This window comes from Zea mays, chromosome 9 (assembly GCF_902167145.1).
Source record: "Zea mays cultivar B73 chromosome 9, Zm-B73-REFERENCE-NAM-5.0, whole genome shotgun sequence".
Taxonomy (NCBI): Eukaryota; Viridiplantae; Streptophyta; class Magnoliopsida; order Poales; family Poaceae; genus Zea; species Zea mays.
In genome coordinates this window covers 86,848,472-86,871,713 of record NC_050104.1, presented here as the reverse complement: position 1 = coordinate 86,871,713, position 23,242 = coordinate 86,848,472, and the positions used below count along the sequence as shown (strand labels likewise).

Genomic DNA, 23,242 nt, shown 5'->3' with positions numbered 1-23,242 from the left:
AGGCGGTACAGCGCACTCATGCACTAAACGGTGACCCTCCCAACCAAGTCAGGATACATTGCCCACACATCCTTCACATGGCTCACGCGGTTACACCACATGGGATCATCCTTCTTCTCAGCAGGGAAGAGTCCCAAGGGGTGCATCACCATCTCCAGGGGATGGTAGCCACAGAAAGTCGTCAGAGTCTTCATGGCTGCTGCTTCAATGGTGTCGTCCGTCCTGAGTCCAATTGTCTCAGAATCAAGAGAACGCCAACCCGGCTGAAGGGGATGAGCCTCCAAAGTCAGCCAAACCCGACAACAAGGTACTCGATGCTCCTCATACAACTGCACCATGTACAAAGGGGGCATAGGGTAGCCGGCGGAGTTAAGCACTTCCCACAAGATGGAAGGAAAGCCATCGCGAGAAAGGAAGTCAGAACTGAAATGAGTGTCTCCTGCACTGGAGGGGGTGGGTGAATTCATCTGCGGAAGGGAATCAAAGGTAAAGATTATGGTGGAAGGAAAAAGAAAAAGAGAGCCTGGATGGTTTTAAAGAAAGTGGGTTAGCTCAAGTTTTTAATTCCTCTTTGTGTTTATAATGCATGCATGCTGGAAGTAACGTTGCCTCTCCAAACAATAGGGTGCTCTTAGGGCATCCTTAAAAATATAAGTACTGGCCCACGGGGCCTAATTAATTAGCCACCTATTTCTCCCTCTATGCCTAAGGCCTTTCGTCCTAGGTCTAGCGGTCTAGTCCTGACGATCCGTAGCAGTTTCTAGGCAACTTTTAGATTTTGAAAATTGGTATTCATGGTTTATTGTCCTTCTCTGTGGTGGAATTTGCTCCGATACCAGCTGTGGCAGAACCACCCGAATTATTCCAGCTTAAGTGCCTAAGTCACGCCTCAGGGGTCGCAACACACTTAAATCGGAATAACCCGTCAGTCCCTCAGATCTAGTCTGATAGAGCCACTTAACCAGGATCACATTCCACAGTCTCACTCGAAGGTGAGTCACAGAAGAAATACAATAAAATAGGAAACCTCAAATTAAGTGCTGAATTATTACATAGATCGGAGTTTTTGAGTAGCAAATAAGAGTTCACAAAATAAAATGCAGCGAATAATTGATGTCGTCGGTATCGAGGAAATGGGCAAGGCCTAGCCCACTACTCCTCGTGCTCCTCTCCTGCCGGAGCAGCATCCCACTCTACCGTCCAACCCGGTGGTAGGGTGGTAGGCCAAGTCACACCATCAACCATTTCCTGAATGGTACCTGCAAAAATTATGCCACAAGGAAGGCTGAGTATACTAATACTCAGCTAGACTTAACCGGTGTGAGGAGTCTACTCCTCTACCTCTAGACTATGCAGCTGTTTGGCTGAGGGGTTTGGTTTGCCAAAAGCACTAGCTGTTTCTAAAATCAATTTTTAGCTTTTCAAATTCTATCATCATTAACTTAGCTAGGTTTGCTCCTTCTAAGCATACATGTTGACAAGCATTTAGTTCAATCAACAAATTGTCTCATGTAACCTCATTTCACTTCTTACTCGATGCAGTACAAGGGGTCAAGCAGTCTCATTAGCTGCGAGAAGCAGACGATTCGAATCGAGTTTTAACCTTGCAAGGTAAACCTAAACACACGGCATGTCAGGGTACTCCGACCCCACACATGAAAACCGTCCCCATTGATTCCCCGTTCGCGTCCAGGCCTCACCGCCTTGGCATACAATGCTCCACTGACCCCGGCTGCCGCCGTGCAGTGACCGCACTTGTACCCACCATAGCTAGCATGGGAGACCCAGTCTCAGGTTGCATGAGGGATAAAGTCCGTGCCCGGTTTCACTCAGGTACTAGGTTTACCGGTTACCATTTTTCCCGGCATGTGCTTAGTACGTTCAAAAGCTTGACTCAGGTATCCACACATTAATCCTTAATTCCTTTTTCTTGTCTCATGGTCAAGGCATCCTCCCTGGATCCAAGTCCATAGACTAACATAGATCCCGTTATCAAGATGAATACAATCAATTCCTGACCTTGCGCGAGTGCTAGAAAAATCACTCGACTTCTACCGAGATCCTGATTAGCAAGCAGCTGCTCGACCTAGCATACTAGTATTCATCTCAAAAGGAATCCTATGTTCGTGCAACTAGAGGTTTCAAGCAACTCCTACACTTAAGTGCACATTACAATCCTACAAGCATTAAGTGTAGTAAAGTAGCATATATTAATACGGTTATGCATATAAACCGGGGCTTGCCTTCAATAGCTGGGGCTACGGGGAGATCCTCGATAGCAGCCTCAGAATCTTGCTCCTGGTCCTCCTCTTGGACAGTTCCTTGCTCGGGGATGAGCACGTACTCTCCGTCGGCGAGATTACAATCGGCGGTGAGATTGCTCCGGTGAGGTAGTCGAGGACGTAGAGGAGGTCTCGGGGATCACAGCGATGTGCGGGTCGCCGTCGGGGATGGTCGGAGTCGGCCGGTCCACGTGCGCAGGCGGAGATGCTCGTCGGCGGCGAGGATTCCGGCCTACTCACGGCGCGATAGTTCAATTGAACGGGTCAGAGAGCTTCACGGGATGCTAGGGAAGATGTGGGTGCAAGGAATTAGACGAAGACTCACTGGTTAGCTCGGTCCACGCGCCGCGGCGGAAGACCGAAGTCCGACGAGGGTGAAACTGCTTCTCCGGTGAGGCAATGCCTCGGCTCAAGCTTGGAGCAGCTTCACGGCTTCACTGGGAAGCGATCCAGGGGCTAGGGCGAGGCTGGAGTTCAACAGAAAGGGGTGGCCACGATGGCCGAGCCTGGGCAGGGATGGCAGGCGGCGGTGCTCGCTTTTCACGGCGAACTCCGGTGATCTCTGGCTCGGGTGAGGCTCGGGGTGTGCGGTGCCAATGGCTAAGGCCTCTTGGATGCATTTATAGGCGAGGGCACGGCACAGGCGCGCAGGGCGGGGCGACCACGTGCGGGGCGCGCGCTGCCGTGGCCAGTCCGCGCTCGGCCGGTCAGGCAAGCGATCGAACACGTGGCTTTTTGCTTCTCCCCGAGTTCAAGCGCCCATAGGTTGAAGATCTTCGCGAATTTGGGCATGATCGCTGCACAAGATTTGCTCCCCCGACAGAGCTTTGTTGTTTGTGTGTGGAAGTCGAGCGGTTTGGGGCAGTGTACAGAGAGTTGTCGTGTCACAAAGGTGGCAGTGTCACAAGGTGAGTCCCGAGGTAAAACTGCGCCAAAACCGTGTCAAATGAAATTGGTTTGAGTTCAAACTTTTCCAGGGCGTGTTCAAGGGAATTTGGCACAACTTTGATGTTTGGACTTGTTTGATTTGAGTTTTGAAAAATAGAGAACAAGATTGATCTTTGGGAGGGGGCTGAAATTCAGATTTCTGAATTTCTGAATTTCCCCCAAGTGCATTAGTTTAGGGGCTGTTTTGGGGATTTTAAAAAGTTCAAAAGGCAAAACTTCCTTACTATGCTTTGTTAGTTAATCAGTGAACTAAAACTTTGTAATTTGGTTTTCTCTAAAATTTGTATTTTTCTCCCAAGGGTTTCTCCCATTTACCCTTTATGCTTAAATGGTTCACTTAGGATTAATTAGGGTTTAAGAGTTTTCCTTCCTTAGAATTCATGAAAACTTTAAGGAGGGTTTAAGTAGACTTCAACATAATTCTTTGATCTCATTTTTAATGTTTATCCTTTCATTGAGATTGCATGTGATCATGGGTTGGGGTTAGCTTAAGGAAGAACCCTAAGTGACACTGGGGTGTCATAGCTTAATCCCAAAAATTGTGTTTTCGGAGTACCAGCAGGAAAGTTACTCGGGTTTATTGTCAGCCACCGGGGGATCGAAGCTAATCCAGAAAAGATCGAGGCTATCATGAGAATGGAAGCACCACGATCACAGAAGAAAGTTCAAAGACTTACCGGATGTATGGCAGCTCTGAGCAGATTTATATCCAGGCTGGGAGAAAAAGGCTTACCATTTTATAAGTTACTCAAGAAGGTGGACAAATTTCAGTGGACTTCAGAAGCACAGGAAGACCTAGATGCATTGAAAAGATTCTTGACGACACCACCAGTGCTGAAACCACCGCGTCGAGCCACGCCGACTCAACCAACTGAAGATCTGCTGCTATATATCTCTTGCACGACTCACGTGGTGAGCACTGCGTTGGTAGTCGAGCGAGCAGAAGAAGGACATGCATACCCAGTACAGCATCCTGTTTATTTCATCAGTGAAGTTCTGGGTCCCTCGAAGAAGAAGTATCCTCAAGTTCAGAAGCTATTATATGCAGTACTTCTAACTGCACGCAAGCTCCGTCACTACTTCGACGACCACAAAGTCATAGTAGTCACTGGATTTCTGATAGGAGATATTCTTCACAACAAAGAAGCCATCGGGAGAATAGCCAAGTGGGCCTGCGAGTTAGGATCTCATGACATTGAATTTCGACCTCGCACTGCCATTAAAACTCAAGCACTGGTTGACTTCGTATCAGAGTGGATCGAACAACAAGTACCGGATAACCCGGAAACCGCAGAAGTATGGCGAATGTATTTCGATGGCTCGTTAAAACTGCAGGGAGCAGGCGCAGGGATCCTCTTTACTGCACCTGGAGGTGAACACCTCAGATATGCCCTTCAGTTGTTATTTCCAGCCTCTAACAATGCAGCAGAATATGAGGCTCTGATTCATGGACTGAACATCGCTATATCACTGGGCATCAAGAGACTGATGGTATATGGAGATTCTCTGGTAGTCATAAGTCAGATAAACAAAGAATGGGATTGTTCGAGCGATTCCATGGAAAAATACTGCACTGTCGTCCGGAAACTAGAAGACAAATTTGAAGGTCTGGAATTTCACCATGTAGAGAGAGATCGAAACACGGCAGCTGATGTATTGTCCAAGCTAGGGTCCAGTCGAACTCAGGTCCCACCTGGAGTTTTTGTTCAAGAAATATCACACCCAAGCATCTCACTGGATCGGGCAGAAGAATGTAATACTTTGAGCCAACCAGAGTCAGGATCTGATGACTGGAGGGGGCCGATCATCAAATATATAAAAAATGAGGAAGAGCCAGATGACAAGAATACAGCCGAGCGCATCGCAAGACAATCAGCTCACTACACACTCATTGGGGAAACACTATACAGAAGGGGCGCATCAGGAGTCCTCATGAAATGCATTCTCTCAACTACTGGAAAGCAACTTCTAAATGAGGTCCATGCTGGGCAATGTGGAGTACACGCAGCATCCAGGACCCTGGTTGGGAAAGTCTTCAGGTCAGGTTTTTACTGGCCAACAGCAAAGAGTGATGCGGCCGAGTTAGTCCAGAGGTGCGAAGCCTGCCAGTACTTGTCGAAATAGCAGCATCTACCAGCACAGCAGCTGCAGACTATACCCATAACTTGGTCGTTCGCATGCTGGGGATTGGATATGATTGGACCTTTCAAGAAAGCTCAAGGAGGATACACTCATGTACTAGTGCCTATCGACAAATTCACCAAATGGATAGAGTTCAAACCCATTGCTTCTCTAACTTCAGCTAAGGCAGTGGAATTCATACAAGATATAATATTCAGGTTCGGGATACCGAATAGCATCATAACTGACCTAGGATCCAACTTCACCAGTTCAGAATTCTTCAATTTCTGCGAGCAAAAGAGCATTCAGATCAAATATGCCTCGGTGGCGCACCCAAGAGCCAACGGGCAAGTAGAAAGAGCCAACGGGATGATATTAGAAGCACTCAGAAAGAAAGTCTTCGACAAAAATGAGAAGTTCGCAGGAAAGTGGATCAGAGAGCTGTCGTATGTGGTTTGGAGCCTGAGAACTCAACCTAGCCGAGCTCTGCATGGAAATACCCCCTTCTTTATGGTTTATGGTTCGGAGGCAGTGCTACCTGCTGATCTCAAGTTCAGGGCACCGAGGTTAATCTTTGAAAACATAGCAGAAGCTGAAGCTACTAGGCTGGAAGATGTTGATGTACTCGAAGAAGAGCGACTGAATACGGTGATTCAATCAGCACAATATTAGCAAACTCTGAGGCGCTACCATGATAAGACCATACGGCATCGATCCTTCGCAGTGGGAGATCTCGTCCTCCGCTGAATTCTAACGGGGGAGGGACGGCACAAACTGTCGCCTCTATGGGAAGGACCATTCATAGTAGCAGAAGTCACTCGGCCTGGATCATATCGTCTCACTCAAATGGACGGCACGGAAATTGGGAACTCATGGAACATAGAACATCTCAGGAAGTTTTACCCCTAGCTACATCTCAAAAGCTATTGGGGCAACAATGTACTCTATAAACTGGGAAATATATCATCAATAAAAAGACTTCAAAGGCACTCGAATTGTTCACTGTCAACCTGCATGCTTACTTAACTCGAGGTGACCACTATACCCTACTAACGGAGCAATCGGCTTAAGTCGGCAACGACTTAAGGCGGTACGACATGCTCGCGCTTACTTAACTCAGGGTGACCACTATACCCTACTAACGGAGCAATCGACTTAAGTTGGCAACAACTTAAGGCGGTGCGACATGCTCGCGCTTACTTAACTCAGGGTGACCACTATACCCTACTAATGGAGCAATCGGCTTAAGTCGGCAACGACTTAAGGCGGTGCGACATGCTCGTGCTTACTTAACTCAGGGTGACCACTATACCCTACTAACGGAGCAATCGGCTTAAGTCGGCAATGACTTAAGGCGGTGCGACATGCTCGCGCTTACTTAACTCAGGGTGACCACTATACCCTACTAACGGAGCAATCGGCTTAAGTCGGCTACGACTTAAGGCGGTGCGACATGCTCGCGCTTACTTAACTCGGGATGACCACTATACCCCACTAACGGAGCAACCGGCTTAAGTCGGTAATGACTTAAGGCGGTGCGACATGCTCGCGCTTACTTAACTCGGGGTAACCACTATGCCCTACTAACGGAGTAATCAGCTTAAGTCAACAATGACTTAAGGCGGTGCGGCATGCTCACGCTTACCTAACTCGGGGTGGCCACTATGCCCTACTAGTGGAGCAGTCAGTTTAAATTGACGCTGATTTAAATTAGCACGGCACGCTTGGCACGCATCTTAGGGCAACTTCCGTGCCCCACGATGAAATTTCAAAACCATCACACTGCATTTACTTCTACAAATGTAGACACGGTTGAATTCTAAACAATGGGAAAACAATAGTAGCATTCAGTACTAAAAAGTGTCCTCTAACAAAACATCCAAGCACATTAACCACGTGTTCAAAGCATGCGATATTTTCTATTTGGCAGTGTTCTTCTCAGGAGCAACCGACGAAGAGGGGCGACTTGAGGAATCAGGAGCAGCGTTCACATCTGCCATTATGTCGTCAGGAACAACCACACCAGGTCTCCTCATCAAGATCCGCCCCGCGTGAATAACTTTATCCATAGATTTATCGCGCTGGGCCCTCAGGGTAGCAGAAGTCTCTTCAGCAGCTTTGGCAGCCAACCGAGCGGTTTCTAGCTCCTGGGCAATGGATTTCTTGGAACCGCGTAGATCCTTGATGACAGCATCTTTGGTCGACACCAACTGCCTGAGGCGAATCACGTCGTCCAAGGATTCTTGCAGCTTATAACGATGATTATCTAACTCCTCCCTGGTGAAGCGATGACTCCTCTCCAAGATGGTCAACGAGTTGCTGGCGTCACGGTATAGCTTGTCAAGGTTGTCACGAGAAGTAGCGAGGGCACGTTTCTCTTCCTACAGACAAGAATCAGTTTCTACAAACATCAAGCAAGCAATAAGAACACAACAAACAAAGCCAAGATTCACAGGTCACCTTTTCAGAGTCGAGCTGAGCATGGAGAGCAGAGTTCAGCGTGTTAGCATCATTCAGAGAAGCAGAAACCCGGGCCAGTTCAGTCTGACCGTGAGAATACTTTTCTTCAAGATCAGAACACCGTCGGGCCAGTTCAGTCTGACCTTGAGAATGTTTTTCTTCAAGATCAGAGTACTGCCGAGCCATATCTGTCAAAAAACAGTCAAGCAAAGGTGTTAAAGTAAAAAAGCAGTTTAATCAGGTAGCCAAAAAAGAAACAAAAGTGCACCGACCGGCATTTGCCGCCTCCAAATCAGATACACGCCGCTGAAGCAGCACTGGATTCCAACGCGCCAGAGACAAAGCTCCTTCTGGGACAGAGGCACCCTGCAACTTCAGCCGACTAGACATCTCATCGACCAACGTCTGGCATTAAAAACAGACAAGCATAAGAACAATTATCTGCCTGGGTAAAGTCAGACCAGAAGAAACCAAAATACCTGGAGGTTGGAGAAGAACGAGGGGACCCCCAAGTCATGAGAGATCAACTGATGGCTCGGCGAAGGATCACCAACCGGAACAACTCACAACGAATTAGCAGGAACCAATTCAGTGTCATCAGCAGAACCCAAAACTTCGTCGTCGGGTGCGCTGGCCTCTAAAGCGACTCCTTGACCGAAGGCTTGGGCTATCGCCATGCAACCAGAGTGTGGAGGAGAAGACCCTACATGAACATCCATGGAAGTGTGGGAGGGAGAACCCACTCGGACACCCTCGAGGGCTGGGTCACAACTCGCATTACCCATCCGAGTCGGATCATCTCCGGCAACACCCTCGGGGGCTGGGTAAGCGCCAGCACCATCCTTGAGGGCCGAAGTTCTCTGCAGCAGCCACCTCTAAGGCTGAAGGTCCCTCAGTCACTTCCATGGGAGCAGTGCAATCCAGACCAGCTTCCTGACCCTCAAGACCGCGCTCCAAGGTCGATGAGGCGCAGGACGCTGCCCGGGATGACCCCAACCCGGCATCGAGCACATCAGCACAAGCATCCGTCGCGCCACCATCTACCGGCTCTGACAACAGATCTTCTGGAACCATGTCCTCAAGAGTTTGATCAAAGTTTGCTAGAGATAATTCTTGCAGACCAATGAGGGCAGACAAGGCAGGAGAAGGAACACCACTACTTTCCCCACTAGCTATATAACGCCGGCTGTTCTTCCGAATCAGAGGGACTTCGTCCTCTTCTTCATCATCCTCATCAACAACACGGACAGTACACCCATTGGGGTCAACTTCAGCAGGATCACACCCATTGGGGGTCAGCTTCAGACGGGTCGCACCCATTGGGGTCAGCTTCAGCAAATTCAGGCACTGGCACTTCCCCAGCAACAGGAACAGAAGGACCGGCACCCTGATCCAAGCTAGACACCCGATGAAGACGTCTCTTTTTCTTTTTCTGCCCCTCAGCAGGAAAAGTGGGTTGATCGGCTCGGCGAGAACGTTTCGGGCGAACATTGTCAGACCTCTGAGCGTCCAAAGCTTTGCCGGCCTCCAGGATGGGCGCCACCACCAGTGTTCAGCAGGAGCAGCGTCAGAAGAATCCTCAGCTAACGTATCTAGCATGGCACTTATCTCCGCGTCACTTGCATTCAAAGGCACCTCAAAATGAACCTGCCTCTCGTCATCTGGAATTTCTCCGGGTGAGGCAACCAAAGCACTAACTTCTTCAGGAGAGGGTCGCACTCTAAGGCCCAAACCGCTATCACCGGCAGGAGGATTTGACACGAAACTGGTAAAGGCCAGGGAAGGAGGCAAATTCCAGGCCGAGTATGCAACAGGAGCGCCGATGTTCGACACCTTGCCTCTGAGTATCATATCGAGCCGGCTCACCAAGTCCACAGCAGGAATTTTTCTGTTGGTTACCCGGGTTGAGTCAGCCAAGCCTCAGTACAGATAGGCCGGATATGCTCTGTCTTTCAGTGGCTGAATGTTCTTGAAAACAAAGTCAGCAACCACAGCTTCTGCAGTCAGACCCCTTTCTTTCAACAATCCAACTTCTGCTAACAGAGCCCCTGCCTCAGCCACCTCCTGGTATGTGGGGGATTCGGTCCAGCTTGGAGTGCGAACATCCGGCTGTCTCCCTGACCGTGGGGGGAGGGAATTCCCATGATTCTCCACGATGAACCATTCCAGGCGCCATCCCTTGATGCTGTCCTTGAGTGGGATGTCGAGGTAATCAGTCTTCCTTCCACGGCGCATCTCCAAGCTCGCGCCCCCCACTAGCTGGTGTTGCCCCCCGGCCATCCCAGGCCGACAGTGGTACAGATACTTCCAAAGGCCAAAGTGGGGCAAAACTCCAAGAAAGGCTTCGCATAAATGAACAAAAACAGAAACTTGCAGAATAGAATTGGGGTTCAGATGGGTTAGGTTCAAGCGATAGAAATCAAGGAGACCGCGGAAGAAAGGAGAAATGGGAAGAGCAAGTCCGCAGATAAGAAAAGGAACGTAAATGACGGATTCGTGGGTATCTTCTGTCGAAACAGTGACACCATGGCAGATCCGCCACGAACAGAGCTCCTTCGGAGGAAGAACTTCGATGGAAACGAGATGAAGAAGGTCGGATTCAGAGACAACAGACATATGATTACCTGCGAAAGGCAACTGACTGTTGGGATCGATGGGGGGAATGATTGCGACGGACGAACTCGAAGCTTTCCGCTTGGGCGCCATCTCAACCTCGCTAGCGAGCGGAGCGGAAGCGATATTGCAGGAAAGCAGAGAAAGCCTGGATGCAAAAAAAGCAGAAACTAGGGCACAGAGCGTGGAGGCGTGCAACAGTGCAGTACATATGGGGTTTTCCCGGGCCAGATGTCGTTTCTAAAAAGTGCCCAGTCATCACCCAGCCGTTATTTCTAAAACGCTGGTGTGCCATGTCATCACCCAGCCGTTATTTCTAAAACGCTGGCGTGCCATGTCATCACTCGTCCGTTATCTCCAAAACGGCCGACGCGGCCCAAATTGACTCAGCTGTTGTTTCTAAAAACGCTGACGTTATTCGACTTCACTCGGCCACTACTTTCAAAGCGGACGACGTGGTCCGTTATCATTCGGCTGTTACCTCTAACACGCCGATGTCACCAGTAACCGCCCGGTCGTTATTTCTAAAACACCGACATGGCCCGTTATCGCTCGGCTATCACCTCTAAAAAGTCCCAACATCGCTGATAATCACTCGGCCACGACTACTAAAGCGCTGGCATCGTGAAGAAGGCAGTCTGAAGCACGGCTCAACGATTCTAAATTGCTACTCAAACATTACGTTCAGAAACAGCCTCTGTAGTAGGCATCAACACAAACGACGATCAGCAAGAAGGCGGAATGATGCGCACAAGAGGGATCGAAATCATTCTTCATTATACGGGAAGTACTACCGAACTTACAAATCAACTCATTATGAGCTGATGCTTTCCCTTCCACTACATTACATTTAGCTAACTATACTACTAGCTACTACTACATTATTTCACTAATACTATTTCTACCACTAATCTACACTAACATCTAAAACCAGTGGCGTCTAGCCACTGGCCTTGTTGCTGCCCTTGCTGCTGCCGCCGCCGCCGTCGCCGCTGCCACCCTTGTCGCAGTCGTCTCCGCCCTTGCCGCCGTCACCGTCGCCTCCATCGTCGTCGCCGTCGCCGCCACTGCCCTCCTCGGACGAGTCGGAGGAATTCTCCTCGTCCGAGGAGTACTCCGACTCATCCGAGCCCTCGAGCCCGGAGCGCTCGACGGCCCGGATGTAGGTCCATACCTCCGTGGCGATACCCTGGGAGTCATCTGAATCATCAGACGACGCTGGGGGAGAGGCAGGAGCCGGAGAGTCCTCGGGCTCGGAGGAGAACTCCTCCTCCGAGTATTCCGAGTCGCCGAAGTCCTCCGATGGAGGAGTTGACTCGCGCTTGCGCTTGTCGCCCGAGTGATGTGAAGAACTGCCACCTTTCTTGCTCTTGCCCATGGCGGAAGTGGAAGGAAGGAGAAGAGATGAAACAGCAAGCAGTAGCAAGAAATGTGAAAATGCTGGAGAAGCAAGAGCACTATTTATAGAAGAAGAAGGCAACCGCTCACCTCCTACCACGGCCACCGAACAGTCACAAAAATTCAATATGCAATTCAAACCGTCTGAGGACACGTTAGGCGGCTGACGCCGTTTCACGTAATACGACACCCATTGGGACTCCAGTCAACTGCACGGGTGATATGATTACACCCGCGGTCACATCAAGTTACTACTCAGAAGCAGTCTGCTAAACGCTCAGCGTACCAAACCGTCCCTTGCCTACACCCATTGGGGGGACGCACAGAAATTATCAGTATATTTTCCAAAACCGTCACATCCGTACAGTATATGCAATGAATACTCCAAGACAGAAGAGAGATACCAGCAAGGATCAAAGGAAAGCCAAATATAGCCGAGAAGGTACAAGTCCAATCGATAGAAGCATCAAAGCACGAAGTGACATGAAGACTAGTCAAGGGCCATCTATCGAACATCCAATCAGTCACAGATCAAATAAATTGCCAGACCTAGCAAGATATGGGCAGATCATGTACTCGATTTCAAAAACAAAAATGTATGCTGACCTCTGAAGCATAACGTTGATGACAAAATGCTGACCTCTAAGGCATTCGACAAAAGAAAAGGATGATTCCCAGAAAAAAGCACGAAATGAAGACCTTCGAGTGGATTATTTTCAAAAATCCACTCGAAGCTCGGGGGCTACACCCCTTGGGTGCACCTTTGGTGCACCCAATGCATCATCATCCCCGAAGAAGCAAAATGCTGACCTCTAAAGCACAAGGCAAAGTCAAGACAAGGCTGACCTCTGAAAAAGCACGAGTGGAAGATGAAAGTGGTTTCTAACAATACCTGAAGTGAAGACCTTCGAGTGGATTGTTTACAAAAATCCACTCGAAGCTCGGGGGCTACACCCATTGGGTGCACCTTCGGTGCACCCAATGGACTTCACGGTTCAACAGTGCAAAATGCTGACCTCTGAAGCATAAACCCGAGACAGAACACCAAATTTTAAGGAATAATAGCAGAAGAAGACAGTAAAAAGAAGACGTGTTAACCGGACCACTCAGAATTCTGGAGCAGTAGCCCGGCAGACTTATTTCCAAAGCATTCCCTGGTAAAATCAAATACTGCAAGCTGGACCTAGGATCTTTGGGCCGTTTATTTCAAAATCAGCCCAAAGATCGGGGGCTTATGGGGGACAGATATCCCCCGGGTCCACTAGAAGGATAAAAGACCTCACGAAAGGCCCAAAGGCCCCATAATTCGTAAGGTCATCCCCCTCGTGGGCCTGGGAGGAACGACCAGTGAGACAGATCAACACAAGGCCGGGTCGGTGCAAGCCTAGACGGCCCAACAACATCCGAGCAGTAATCACAGCAGTGACCCAACCTTCCCGCATAGAAGCCCCGTACATCGAAACTGGGCGAGGGTGAGTCGGCTGAATTATAGGGAGACAGACTCAGTTAGTTCACTATTATTCTGGCTCACGTTGTTATCATATCCACATGTAATGCCCCACGGTCGAGTATATAAGGCCTAGGGGGCACCCCTTCAAGACAATCAATCGACATCATTCTTTACTCAGCCATCCACCCCGCTCTCTACGTTTTCCAGCACTAGAGAGCTCCCTTGTAACTCATCGCATAAAGCATTCCAGCCAAGACGTAGGGTGTTACACATCTCAAAGCGGCCCGAACCTGTACATCATTGTCTACTATTTCTCGTGCGCCCGGCACGAACCATTGAGCTACAGTCGGTAACACCGTCCTACTCCTAAAAGCACCTTGGGGGATAACCCTGGGTGCGCGGTCGGACCCGAAACACCGACATTACCTATTTGTCCCCTGCAGATTTTCAATCTCGGCTATAAACCGAGCGAAGCAACGGACTCCATTACCACACATCTGAAAAACAAAAAAATAATGGATGAACCTTTACTCTATGGGAACAATTCAGATTAACAGACTGTATTAAACATTTTCTGATTATCCATAACCTAGAGATAAAAAATGAAGCAACATAGTGAGATATTTATATCTACTTTTCTTTAGCAGTGCAAAAAAAAGAAACATATATATATCGTCTGTTTGTTTAGGATTGAAAACATGATAGCACTTCAATTGTTTAACAGACAGAACATAGCTGGTCATATAAATATATTAAACATTTTGTTGGATTGGAAACACGATGACACTTCAATTGATTAATAGCCATTCAATACACAAAACTTACAGATCAGAATTTAATAAAACATAGCCCCAGTCCATGTTAGAGAGTGCGACATGTATGGTATACAGACAAAATCTGGTATGCCTGTGAAATAGTGAATATAATAAAGATACACCAAGTGACCTAAAATACTCTAATGATGCTTAGATTGGTAGATGTCCCGATCTATAGCTAGGCAAATCATAAGAGTTCAAGCTACCAAGTTGATTTGAAGGCTGAAATCTGCATCTACAAGTATTTGAAGAACCTCACAAGTCACAACTACACAACTACATTTTCCCTCCTTTTGCATTAACAAGCTCACATGGTAAACCTACATCGAATTGGCAACAGAGACTGGAAAGCGGTAATCCTCGAGTGCCATCGCACTATGCATAGCTTAGCACAATTTGGAGGCAGAGAAGAATGACTACCAATAAGAATTACGACAGCCTCAAAGATAATATTTACAACCATGCTATAGGATTCAGTATAGTGATGAAATGGTGGAGACACACGCACCTTTGGTTCGCTGCCATCAGAGTTGAAGATCCTCATGGTGTAGTCGGCACCATTGACCCCCGGCATGACGAAGATAACACCGTCGGCGCCAATGCCGAAGTTTTGGTCGCACAGCTTCGCGGCCTCCTCGGGCGTCACCTTCGGCACCAATGAATCCCTGTTGTCCACCTACGAATCGAAACATGAACAAGCAAACAAAACTTAAGTGTCTTCAGTAGCAGAGCTTTCAAAAATCAGAACATCACGAATTGCACAAATTCTCGACGTGGGGTCACCACCCAAATGAACACTGCACGACGCGGAATAGTTGAAGAGAGTTGGGAAATGGAAACAGTCGCACCATTATGAAGTCGTTGCCGAGGCCCTGGTATTTGACAAAGTGGAGAGCGCGCTCCGACTCGCGGCGCTCGAGAAACGAGGAGGCGACGCCGGACCTGGGGGTGGACACTGCCAAAGAGGCGACGGTGCGGCGTGGAGCAGCGGGGACCCCGCGTAGCGGAAGGCGCACGCGACCGCGGGATGGAGCAGTAGGGTTGGGGACGGCGATGGAGATTGCGACCGACAGCATAATTTCAGTATTCGAAGAGATTAAAAATACAACTTGTAGGAACCAGTTTCAGTTTCCAGTCTTACAATCAGCAAGGAGAGCTAAACGATGACATGGCTACTGAGCATATTTGATGTTCATACCCAAAACTGGCAATATGATAAGGAATACAGAGGCGACCAATAGAATATACCTTGTTGATCAGGCCATCATCAATCACCGAACCACTTATGCTCAGCTCGAATAGAGCCTCATCCTCACTAACGCTGACTAGAGAAGCAAAACAAAAGCATGTACTTAGCTAGATCTAGTGAGAGAAATTTAGAAATTATAAAAACGCAAGAATCATGCAGCATGCATCCAGTGCTCCTACACAGATATCTATCCTAGTACACTACACCATATCTAGACAAAACATTTGGCATCTCCAATCCCATTCCAACAACGTCAATCATTGAAAACTAAATAAGAAAAAAAAAGAACTCACGCGGGTAGCTCGTATGCGTATGGCAAGGAATGGGATTGGTGAACTCACAGGCGGTCTGGGAGGCGAGGTGCACGGGGTCCTCATAGCTAGGGTGTTGCCGCTTCGCCGTGGAATGGAAGCACCCCATCGCCGCGGCGGCGGGGCGTTTCCTAGAGCCGACCCAACCACTTGAACCAACCAATCCGCTAGCCCAGCCACCCACGCTTCTGCCTAGAAATGGCCACCCCGCTCGCAGCTGTCTTCGCCGTGGAGTCGCGGCCCCGGAGGAGGCGAGGGAGTGAGGGGCACGAGGGCAGCGGCAGCAAGTGGATCTGAGCCATCGAGGCAGGGTCGGACGATGGAGACCGGGGGTTTCGTATGGCAGCAGAGGGAGTCGAGATGGGCCGACGGCGAGCAGGAGGGCGCGGACCTCGTGTGATGGGGGAGACGGAGAGAGATGGGAGCAGATCTTGCAGGGTTGGTTGTGGAGAGGGTAGGGTGCGTGGGATGGAGTAGGGACGCGGGGTAAGAAAGCCTTACGGTGAGAGAAGCTCCAAGCGGCAACGGTCGAGACCTCTAGGCGACGACCTCTCTGGACTCTAGGCTTTCCTCCAGCCCCCTCCGAGCTCCGTCTGCGCTCGTGCTTCTTCCCTCCAGCGACGGCCTGCTTGTGCCCCTGTGAACTCTCCTCCGCCCTGCGAGGATTTGGTGGCGCTGATGGCGCGGTGTCGACCGAGGATTTGGTGGTGTTGATGGCGGGGTGGGTTTGGGCATGAGTAAGGGCGCGTGGGGAGGACGAACGCGGGGCAGAACTGTGGTGCACTTTTGTGTGGACGCCTACAATAGCTTCATATAGAGTAGTAGAGATTTACTTTAAAAATCTAGTACTACTAGAATCTCTTAGTCGTTGTGGAGGGAGAATTTAGGTCCTGTTTGGATCCTTGGAATTAAATTCTATTCTAATAATCATAATTTAGGCATCAATTAAGCTAATATGGTTTTATATATAATATATTTGTATATTATTGTTGACCATATAGGAAAGATAGTTATGTGCTCCATTTCTACTGTAGGGGAGCGAGCCCAAGAGCGTGTTATAGGTTTTAGAATAGAAACATAGACTAGTGATATATAAAATCAATTTATACCCCTTATCCTGTAAATGTGAGATATGCTTATATCTAAACTTTAGAAAGTGGTGGAATATCGAATTCTAAACTAAATAGCTTATTGTATTAAGTAGATTCTAATTCTTTCAAAATAAAGGGATCCAAATGGCCCCTAAATTCATATCTAGTTGGATAAATTAGATTTGGTATATCATCGGTACCCACTAACACCACCAATAATGGAGGGTGTGAAAAGTTTTATGATGAGCAATGCACATTGGTGTGTGGTTGGTAGAGGGAAGAAAGGTAAGGGTTAAATATATAATTAAGTTTTCAATTATTAGACCAGGCTACTTTACTTTAAATCAAAAGAAGTGAAATGCCTTTCGATGTTTTTTATCCATAGGTTAACTGGAAGATTTCAACTTTTGCGCCTATAGATTCTATTGCTTGTTTTGTGTGGTTGCAGACACATTCAACCAAACAACCAAGGGCCTCTTTGGTTCGGCTTGTTTCTGACGAGCTTTTCTAAGAATCTGGTTGTGGGGAGAATCTTGTTGTGAGAAGAATCCGAGTCTCATGGGAATTACGGTGTAAAGAAAAATAGGGGACCATAGAGTTTAGGATCTATAAAGTGACGGATTCTCACTATCACCACATCTCAGTCGATTATGTGTTCACGTTGATTTTGGACAGTTTTCACCAGCGATTCTCATAGAAACAGGCTGAAAAGCTCGACATTTAGTAGTCTGCGGCAGCTTTTGGTGGCCAGAATCAGTAAAAAAGCTGAAACAAACAGGACCCAAGCAGTATGGCGTCAACCTGTCTAGCGACGACTACCATAGTGTGATACAACTAGACAGGTTAGATAAAATCAATTTTAGCCTAGAGATTAAAGTTTAGTCCTACATGTTTTAGTTTTAGTAGAACTTATTAAATGACTAGTGAGAAGACTATAATGTCCTTTATCATTCTCTTGCCACTATTGTTCTCCCATAAGGGCTGGGCATTTTGAACCCGCTATCCGAACCCGAATAGAACCCAAACATGAATAGACTGAATTGGTGATTTTTGGGTTTCCGATCAGTCTATGGATCTCTTTTATTCGGGTATCTGATACGGATTCGGTTTCTAGCTAGTAAAACCCGAATATACTCAAAAAACTGAAATATAGAAAACCCCAAATCCCTTCCTCCCTCAGCCCAAACCCAGCAGCAATAGCAACGGCCCACACGGCAAGGGCAAGGCCTGTTGGGCCTGGAGACCCACACGCACGGGCCACGACAAGGCCAAGCCGTCCAAGCCAGTGAAGTCTGTGCGACTGTGTGCTCTCCGTGCGATTGTGCAACAGTGAAGTTTGTTTGGGTTCTTGAGTAATCGAATTGATCGAATCCTAATTTTTAGATCTATTCGGATTCGGTTTCTATAAATTTAGGTTTGGATTCCGTTCTCAATTTTTAGAACCGAAAAGACCGAACTGAATAACTCATATAACCTGAATGCCTATATCTCCCACGACGACAAAAATAAATGAGGAGCAACCGAGTGATCGATATGTTTTGCTCTATTTTAGTCACTTTTGAGGGACACGGTTTAGTCCCTCATTTACTCTCATGTTTAACAATTTATAAGAACTCCTGTTTTTGGACTGCTTCAGATTTAAAAATTTGGTGAAGTTAGTTAAACAGGTTATAAGAAGCTTCAAAGAATCGTGAAACTGATGTTATGAACCTTTAAAAGCATCTCCAATAATGTCTCAAACTGATATTTTAAATTGAAATATGGGGCTGTACGCAAGAAAAACTACTCCAACAGTGCCTCATTTCATAAAATTTAGTCAAAAAACTATATGCACCCTCTCAAATGCCTCAAATATACTACACCGAAATGGAATGTCCTATAATCTAGATTTGATGCTTTATTGTTGAAGCAGAATATTTTATTGGTGCCCTAAATTCTATAAATATACTTATTTTTAAATTATAGACATTTTTATAAGTCATGTTGTTGGAGATCTCTAAAAGACATTTAGATAAGTTATTTTGATTATTATGTATATTTAAATAATTTATAAAACTATTTACCGTCTCAAATGCCTCAAATATACTACACCGAAATGAATGTCCTATAATCTAGATTTGATGCTTTATTGTTGAAGCAGAATATTTTATTGGTACCCTAAATTCTATAAATATACTTATTTTTAAATTATAGACATTTTTATAAGCCATGTTGTTGGAGATGCTCTAAAAGACATTTAGATAAGTTATTTTGGTTATTATGTATATTTAAATAATTTATAAAACTATTTAAATTTATATCGTAAAATACAACTTCGATATAAAGCTGAGACTAATTAGGTTATCTCTAGCCGTTATTCTATCTAATTTCAAGTTCGGTTCTCTATTTCAAATTTTAATCTATAAAGTGTGCGAGGGTCATGCGCCCATGCCTAGAAAAAAAATCCGTGTTGGGAGAGGTCAGAATTAGCGAGCCGGAAGGCCCATCTGGCGCCGCTTCCGCTGTTACTCGCGCTTTGTCGTTCTGTCGTACGGGCACAGCTGCCCGCTGTCCAATCGCCGCTTCGTATTGTGTATAGACGGCGGGGCGCTGGGCTGGCGCCTGGCCGACACGGGAGCAGGTGTCAACGGCTTGATGCAGGGGCTCCATCCAGAGCCCGCTTGGACCACAAAGGTATGAATCCCAGCAGTTACATTTCCCCCTTTGCAGATTTAGGGCTCTACTACTTGTTAGATTGATGTGCCCTTGTAATCTTCCCAACCAAATTGGTGGCAAAGAATGTACTATACACCTGGCCAGAGACACATAACACAAGACTGGTTTGTTCCCTGGCAATTGTTTCCGATCCCGGCGAGCAGCATAGCACAGCAACCAGGACAAGCCCCAGCAGTTTAATGCATGTGTTATGCCCTCTCTGCCTCCTGACATCTTTGTCTGCTCATATGTGATGCCTGAAACTTTCACTCTAGCCAAATACGATCTACCGATTACTTGTGCCTACCCCCAGCTTGCTTGGGACGAAAGGTATCTGTTGTTGTAGTTTTAGATTAGTAGGTTGTCAACAATTGTTAGCTGCAAAAGTTTTCTGCACTCTGATTGAATAAATCATCATGATATTTTACTTGAGTAACAGTGTTTTTCGGCAGATTTATCTCGCAAAATTACAAAGAAAACTTTTTCTGAAAAGAAAAAAAAATAGAAAGAAAATTTTGCATGGATATTGCAGATATGTTACAATTAGCGCTTCTGTTCCTTCTATCTGCAGGTTATTTGATGGCCCTCGGTACAAAAGAACGATATGGAGGCAGACTTTCAGGTTGCTCTTACCATTACATTTGCGCCACTGACATCTTCAGTTAAAACAAGTATCTGAACTGCATTTTCCATGGTTGGTCTTCTGTCTCTATCTTCCTCCAGGCATGAAATGGACAGCCTCATCATTATTCTTGCCTGCAAATTGTTGAAATCACCGTTCAGTCTAGAGTCAATGAAGTCGGCGATCCAAGACGGCTCAGTATCATCCGACTGCAGCTTTTCTTTGACCAGCCTTGACACCCTTCCAAGGACCATCTCTGCTTCCACATCCTCATCATTTCCCATGTTTGAGACACGTGCTCCTATTAGTAGTTCCAGTAGCACCACTCCAAAGCTGTAGACATCAACCTTTGCTGTGATCGGGAGGCTAGAAACCCATTCCGGCGCCAAGTAACCTCTAGTTCCTTGGATCTTTGAAACGTTTAGGTTTGATCGACCTCTGTTCAGGAGCTTTGCAAGGCCAAAGTCTGCAATCTTTGGCACCAAGTTCTCATCCAGCAGTATGTTTTCAGGCTTCACGTCGCAGTGGATGACCCACTCTGAACACTCGTGGTGAAGATAGGCCAATCCTCTAGCCACCCCCAGCGCAATATCAAACCTTTGCTTCCATCCAAGCAAGATTTCTGAACCCTTGCTACCAAATAAGATTTTATCCAACGAACCATTCTCAAAACATTCAGAAACCAGTATCCTGTGTGGACCGTCGGAACAGTATCCCCAAACTCTCACTAGATTCATATGGTTAATCATGCTAATCACACTCAGTTCATGCCGGAATTCTTCTTCACTTTGGTTTATTTCTGCTAATTTCTTCACAGCTACTGCCCCCTTGTCTTCCAAGACGCCTTTGTATACAATGCCTGATGCACCCCTTCCAAGTTCGTCCTTAAACTTTCTGGTCGCCGTCACCAACTCTCTGTAGGCATACCTGCGAAAATGATTGGCTATCATTTCATATCCAGGCTCAGCTGGCCATACTCCTCTCAGTTCTCTGTATTCCCTCCTCAAAATAAACCATCCTAATCCAACAAACACTACCTCTGCCAGAAATATTGCTGACAAGAATCCATAGAAGTACAGATACTTTGATCCACTATGATCTCTCTTAAGCTTATCCAGAAAATCTGCTATGAAGTATCTATTTGTTGTACCACAGTCAGGACTATACTTGGGACCAAAAGGTTGTGATTGCGGAATTGAGGCATCCAACACTTGTAATCCATTAGGAATCTTGATGTACATCGTACCAGTACTAGCAAAGTTCTGCAGGGTTACACCGCCAACAAGAACAGACTTCGGATAGCAATCACCAATCCCTTCCCAGTATGCAAAACCCTTGCAGTTGCAATCATGCAGGCACTCCTTCTTGCAAAAGTCAAGAGAAACGGAGTGATGGGCAGTCATATCATACCCCAAGAAATCAGTGTGGGGTAGCTTAGCAAAATCCACCTTCTCCACATCACAACTGATGTTGGTCTTTGGTCTGCAGCCTTTGCTCCGCTCACTTGGGTCGATGACTTCAAAACCAGGGGCACACGCACAAGCAGGCACAGGCGTATACACACAAATTCCGTTTTCGCCACACAGACCGTGTACATTGCAAAGCTGAGGAAACGCCATCCATGTGACCGACCATGTTCTGTCTGCCACATTAAGACTGTACAATCTGAGGTTGCCATCGTAATCCAGTGTTAGCCGCCTCATGATACCAGGGCCCCAGTCAGCAGCTGTAAAGGTTGCATTGTCACTTGCAAGGAAATGTCCCAAGGTGTCAAGAGCCCCAGACATGGTGCTGTTGAACTGCACTCTACCCTTCGCCCAGATAGTCATACGCGGATTTGGCCAGTAGATGAAAGAAATGTTTTTCTCGTCATCAAACAGAGAAAGAAGGTACTGGTCGTCGAAACGGAAGCTGTAGTGGCCAGGAACAAGTAACCTGTTAGTAGAGACCAGCTTTGTGGAAGCAGTGATTCTCTGAGTAGGTAACAAGGTGTCAGTAGGAGAATCAAAGCTTTGCCACAGGATGGCGCCACCTCTTCCCTCCACAGCGAGGTTCCCGGTGCCCAGCAGCCGAGCTTGAACATGCCCAGCGTCCGAAACGCTCGCGTTGTTGGTCCACACGATCTGGCCATTGTAGTCCTTTAGAACCATGCTCCCGTCGGCGTCTAGCTCGACTTTGGATCCCCAGGTGTACACGGGGTGGAGAGGGTTGGCGCTCCAGACGACGGTTCTTTCCGATGATCCGGAGAACCAGATGGAGAAGGTGGAGGCGTTGGGGGAGATGCGGTAGAAGCCGCAGGTGAAAGTGCCATCTTGCGAGTGGAGCACATCAGAGCTGTGCTCTACGGAGAGAGACGAACCGGCTGACAGGAAATCATGGGCTGAGACGAACGGCAGCAGATGAATAATCAATGTGAGGAGGAGATAACTACTGGCCGCTGCTGAGCTCTCATTCATGGTATTAGATGCTGCAGCTACTATCAGTTGTCAAGGGAAGCAAGTGAATGATGGTCAGGAGAAGCAAGTGAATGATGGTCAGGAGAAGCAGGCGCAGCGCATATTTAGGGTTCTCTTAAGATGTGATGATATGATAGGTTATGTTACACACCTACTCATGTGGTGATATGATTTGTTATGAGTGTCTAGTTTACTTAAGATGTGGTGATATGATTTGTTATGGTTACACACCTACTCATGTGGTGATATGATATGGTTACACACTAATGCGAACTTAAAAATAAGCTAATCAGTTGTGTTAGCAAACTTGTTATGAGTGCCTAGTGTACTTACATCACCGTCTTTAGCTTCGTCAGCAGGTCAACACGACGGGTCTCCCTAGATAAGTTTGTTGCGAATATTGTTAGACTGTCTCGAGCATCTTGCCTGTTCATATTCCCATATTCAAACTTAGGTGGTGTTTTGATGCACTAGAGATAATAATTAGTTAGTTAAAAATTTGCTAGTGGAATTAGCTAGCTAACAAATAGTTAGTTAACTATTAGCTAATTTGCTAAAAGTAGCTATTAGCTAGACTATTTAGATATCTCGGCTAATTTTAGCAGCTAAATATTAATTCTAGTGTATTTAAACACCTCCTTAATAGTACAGTTGCAAAACAATGTTTTAGTTAACATATAGGTAAGCTGTTGAACATAGTCTTAACCAATGTGCACAGCTTCAGCTCAAACC

At 47.0% G+C, this 23,242-nt stretch overlaps 2 protein-coding genes across 2 annotated transcripts; both read right to left on the bottom strand.

Moving 5' to 3' along the window:
* Window positions 1–13,308: 13,308 nt before the first annotated feature.
* On the bottom strand, window positions 13,309–15,756 carry LOC111590164 (diaminopimelate epimerase, chloroplastic). Its single transcript, XM_023301089.2, has 4 exons — window positions 15,678–15,756; window positions 14,936–15,195; window positions 14,596–14,763; window positions 13,309–13,769 (listed from the first exon to the last, which is right to left on the bottom strand). The coding sequence occupies exons 1-4, from the start codon at window positions 15,754–15,756 to the stop codon at window positions 13,695–13,697; spliced, it is 582 nt and encodes a 193-aa protein (XP_023156857.1). The 3' UTR covers window positions 13,309–13,694.
* A 4,055-nt stretch (window positions 15,757–19,811) lies between these two features.
* On the bottom strand, window positions 19,812–22,810 carry LOC103638627 (putative receptor protein kinase ZmPK1). The gene has a single exon (XM_008661484.4). It carries the CDS (start codon window positions 22,508–22,510, stop codon window positions 20,051–20,053), a length of 2,460 nt encoding a protein of 819 aa, XP_008659706.1. The 5' UTR covers window positions 22,511–22,810; the 3' UTR covers window positions 19,812–20,050.
* Window positions 22,811–23,242: the final 432 nt, after the last annotated feature.

What these genes read in the sequence shown, in the direction of transcription:
- LOC103638627 (XM_008661484.4), bottom strand. Translation starts at nt 22,510, where the DNA reads ATGAATGAGAGCTCAGCAGCGGCCAGTAGTTATCTCCTCCTCACATTG.
- LOC111590164 (XM_023301089.2), bottom strand. Translation starts at nt 15,756, where the DNA reads ATGGGGTGCTTCCATTCCACGGCGAAGCGGCAACACCCTAGCTATGAG. An exon ending in CCTCGCCTCCCAGACCGCCT is followed by an intron (nt 15,196 to 15,677) that starts GTGAGTTCACCA and finishes GGTTCCTACAAG; the next exon opens with TTGTATTTTTAATCTCTTCG. An exon ending in TCGGCAACGACTTCATAATG is followed by an intron (nt 14,764 to 14,935) that starts GTGCGACTGTTT and finishes TTCGATTCGTAG; the next exon opens with GTGGACAACAGGGATTCATT.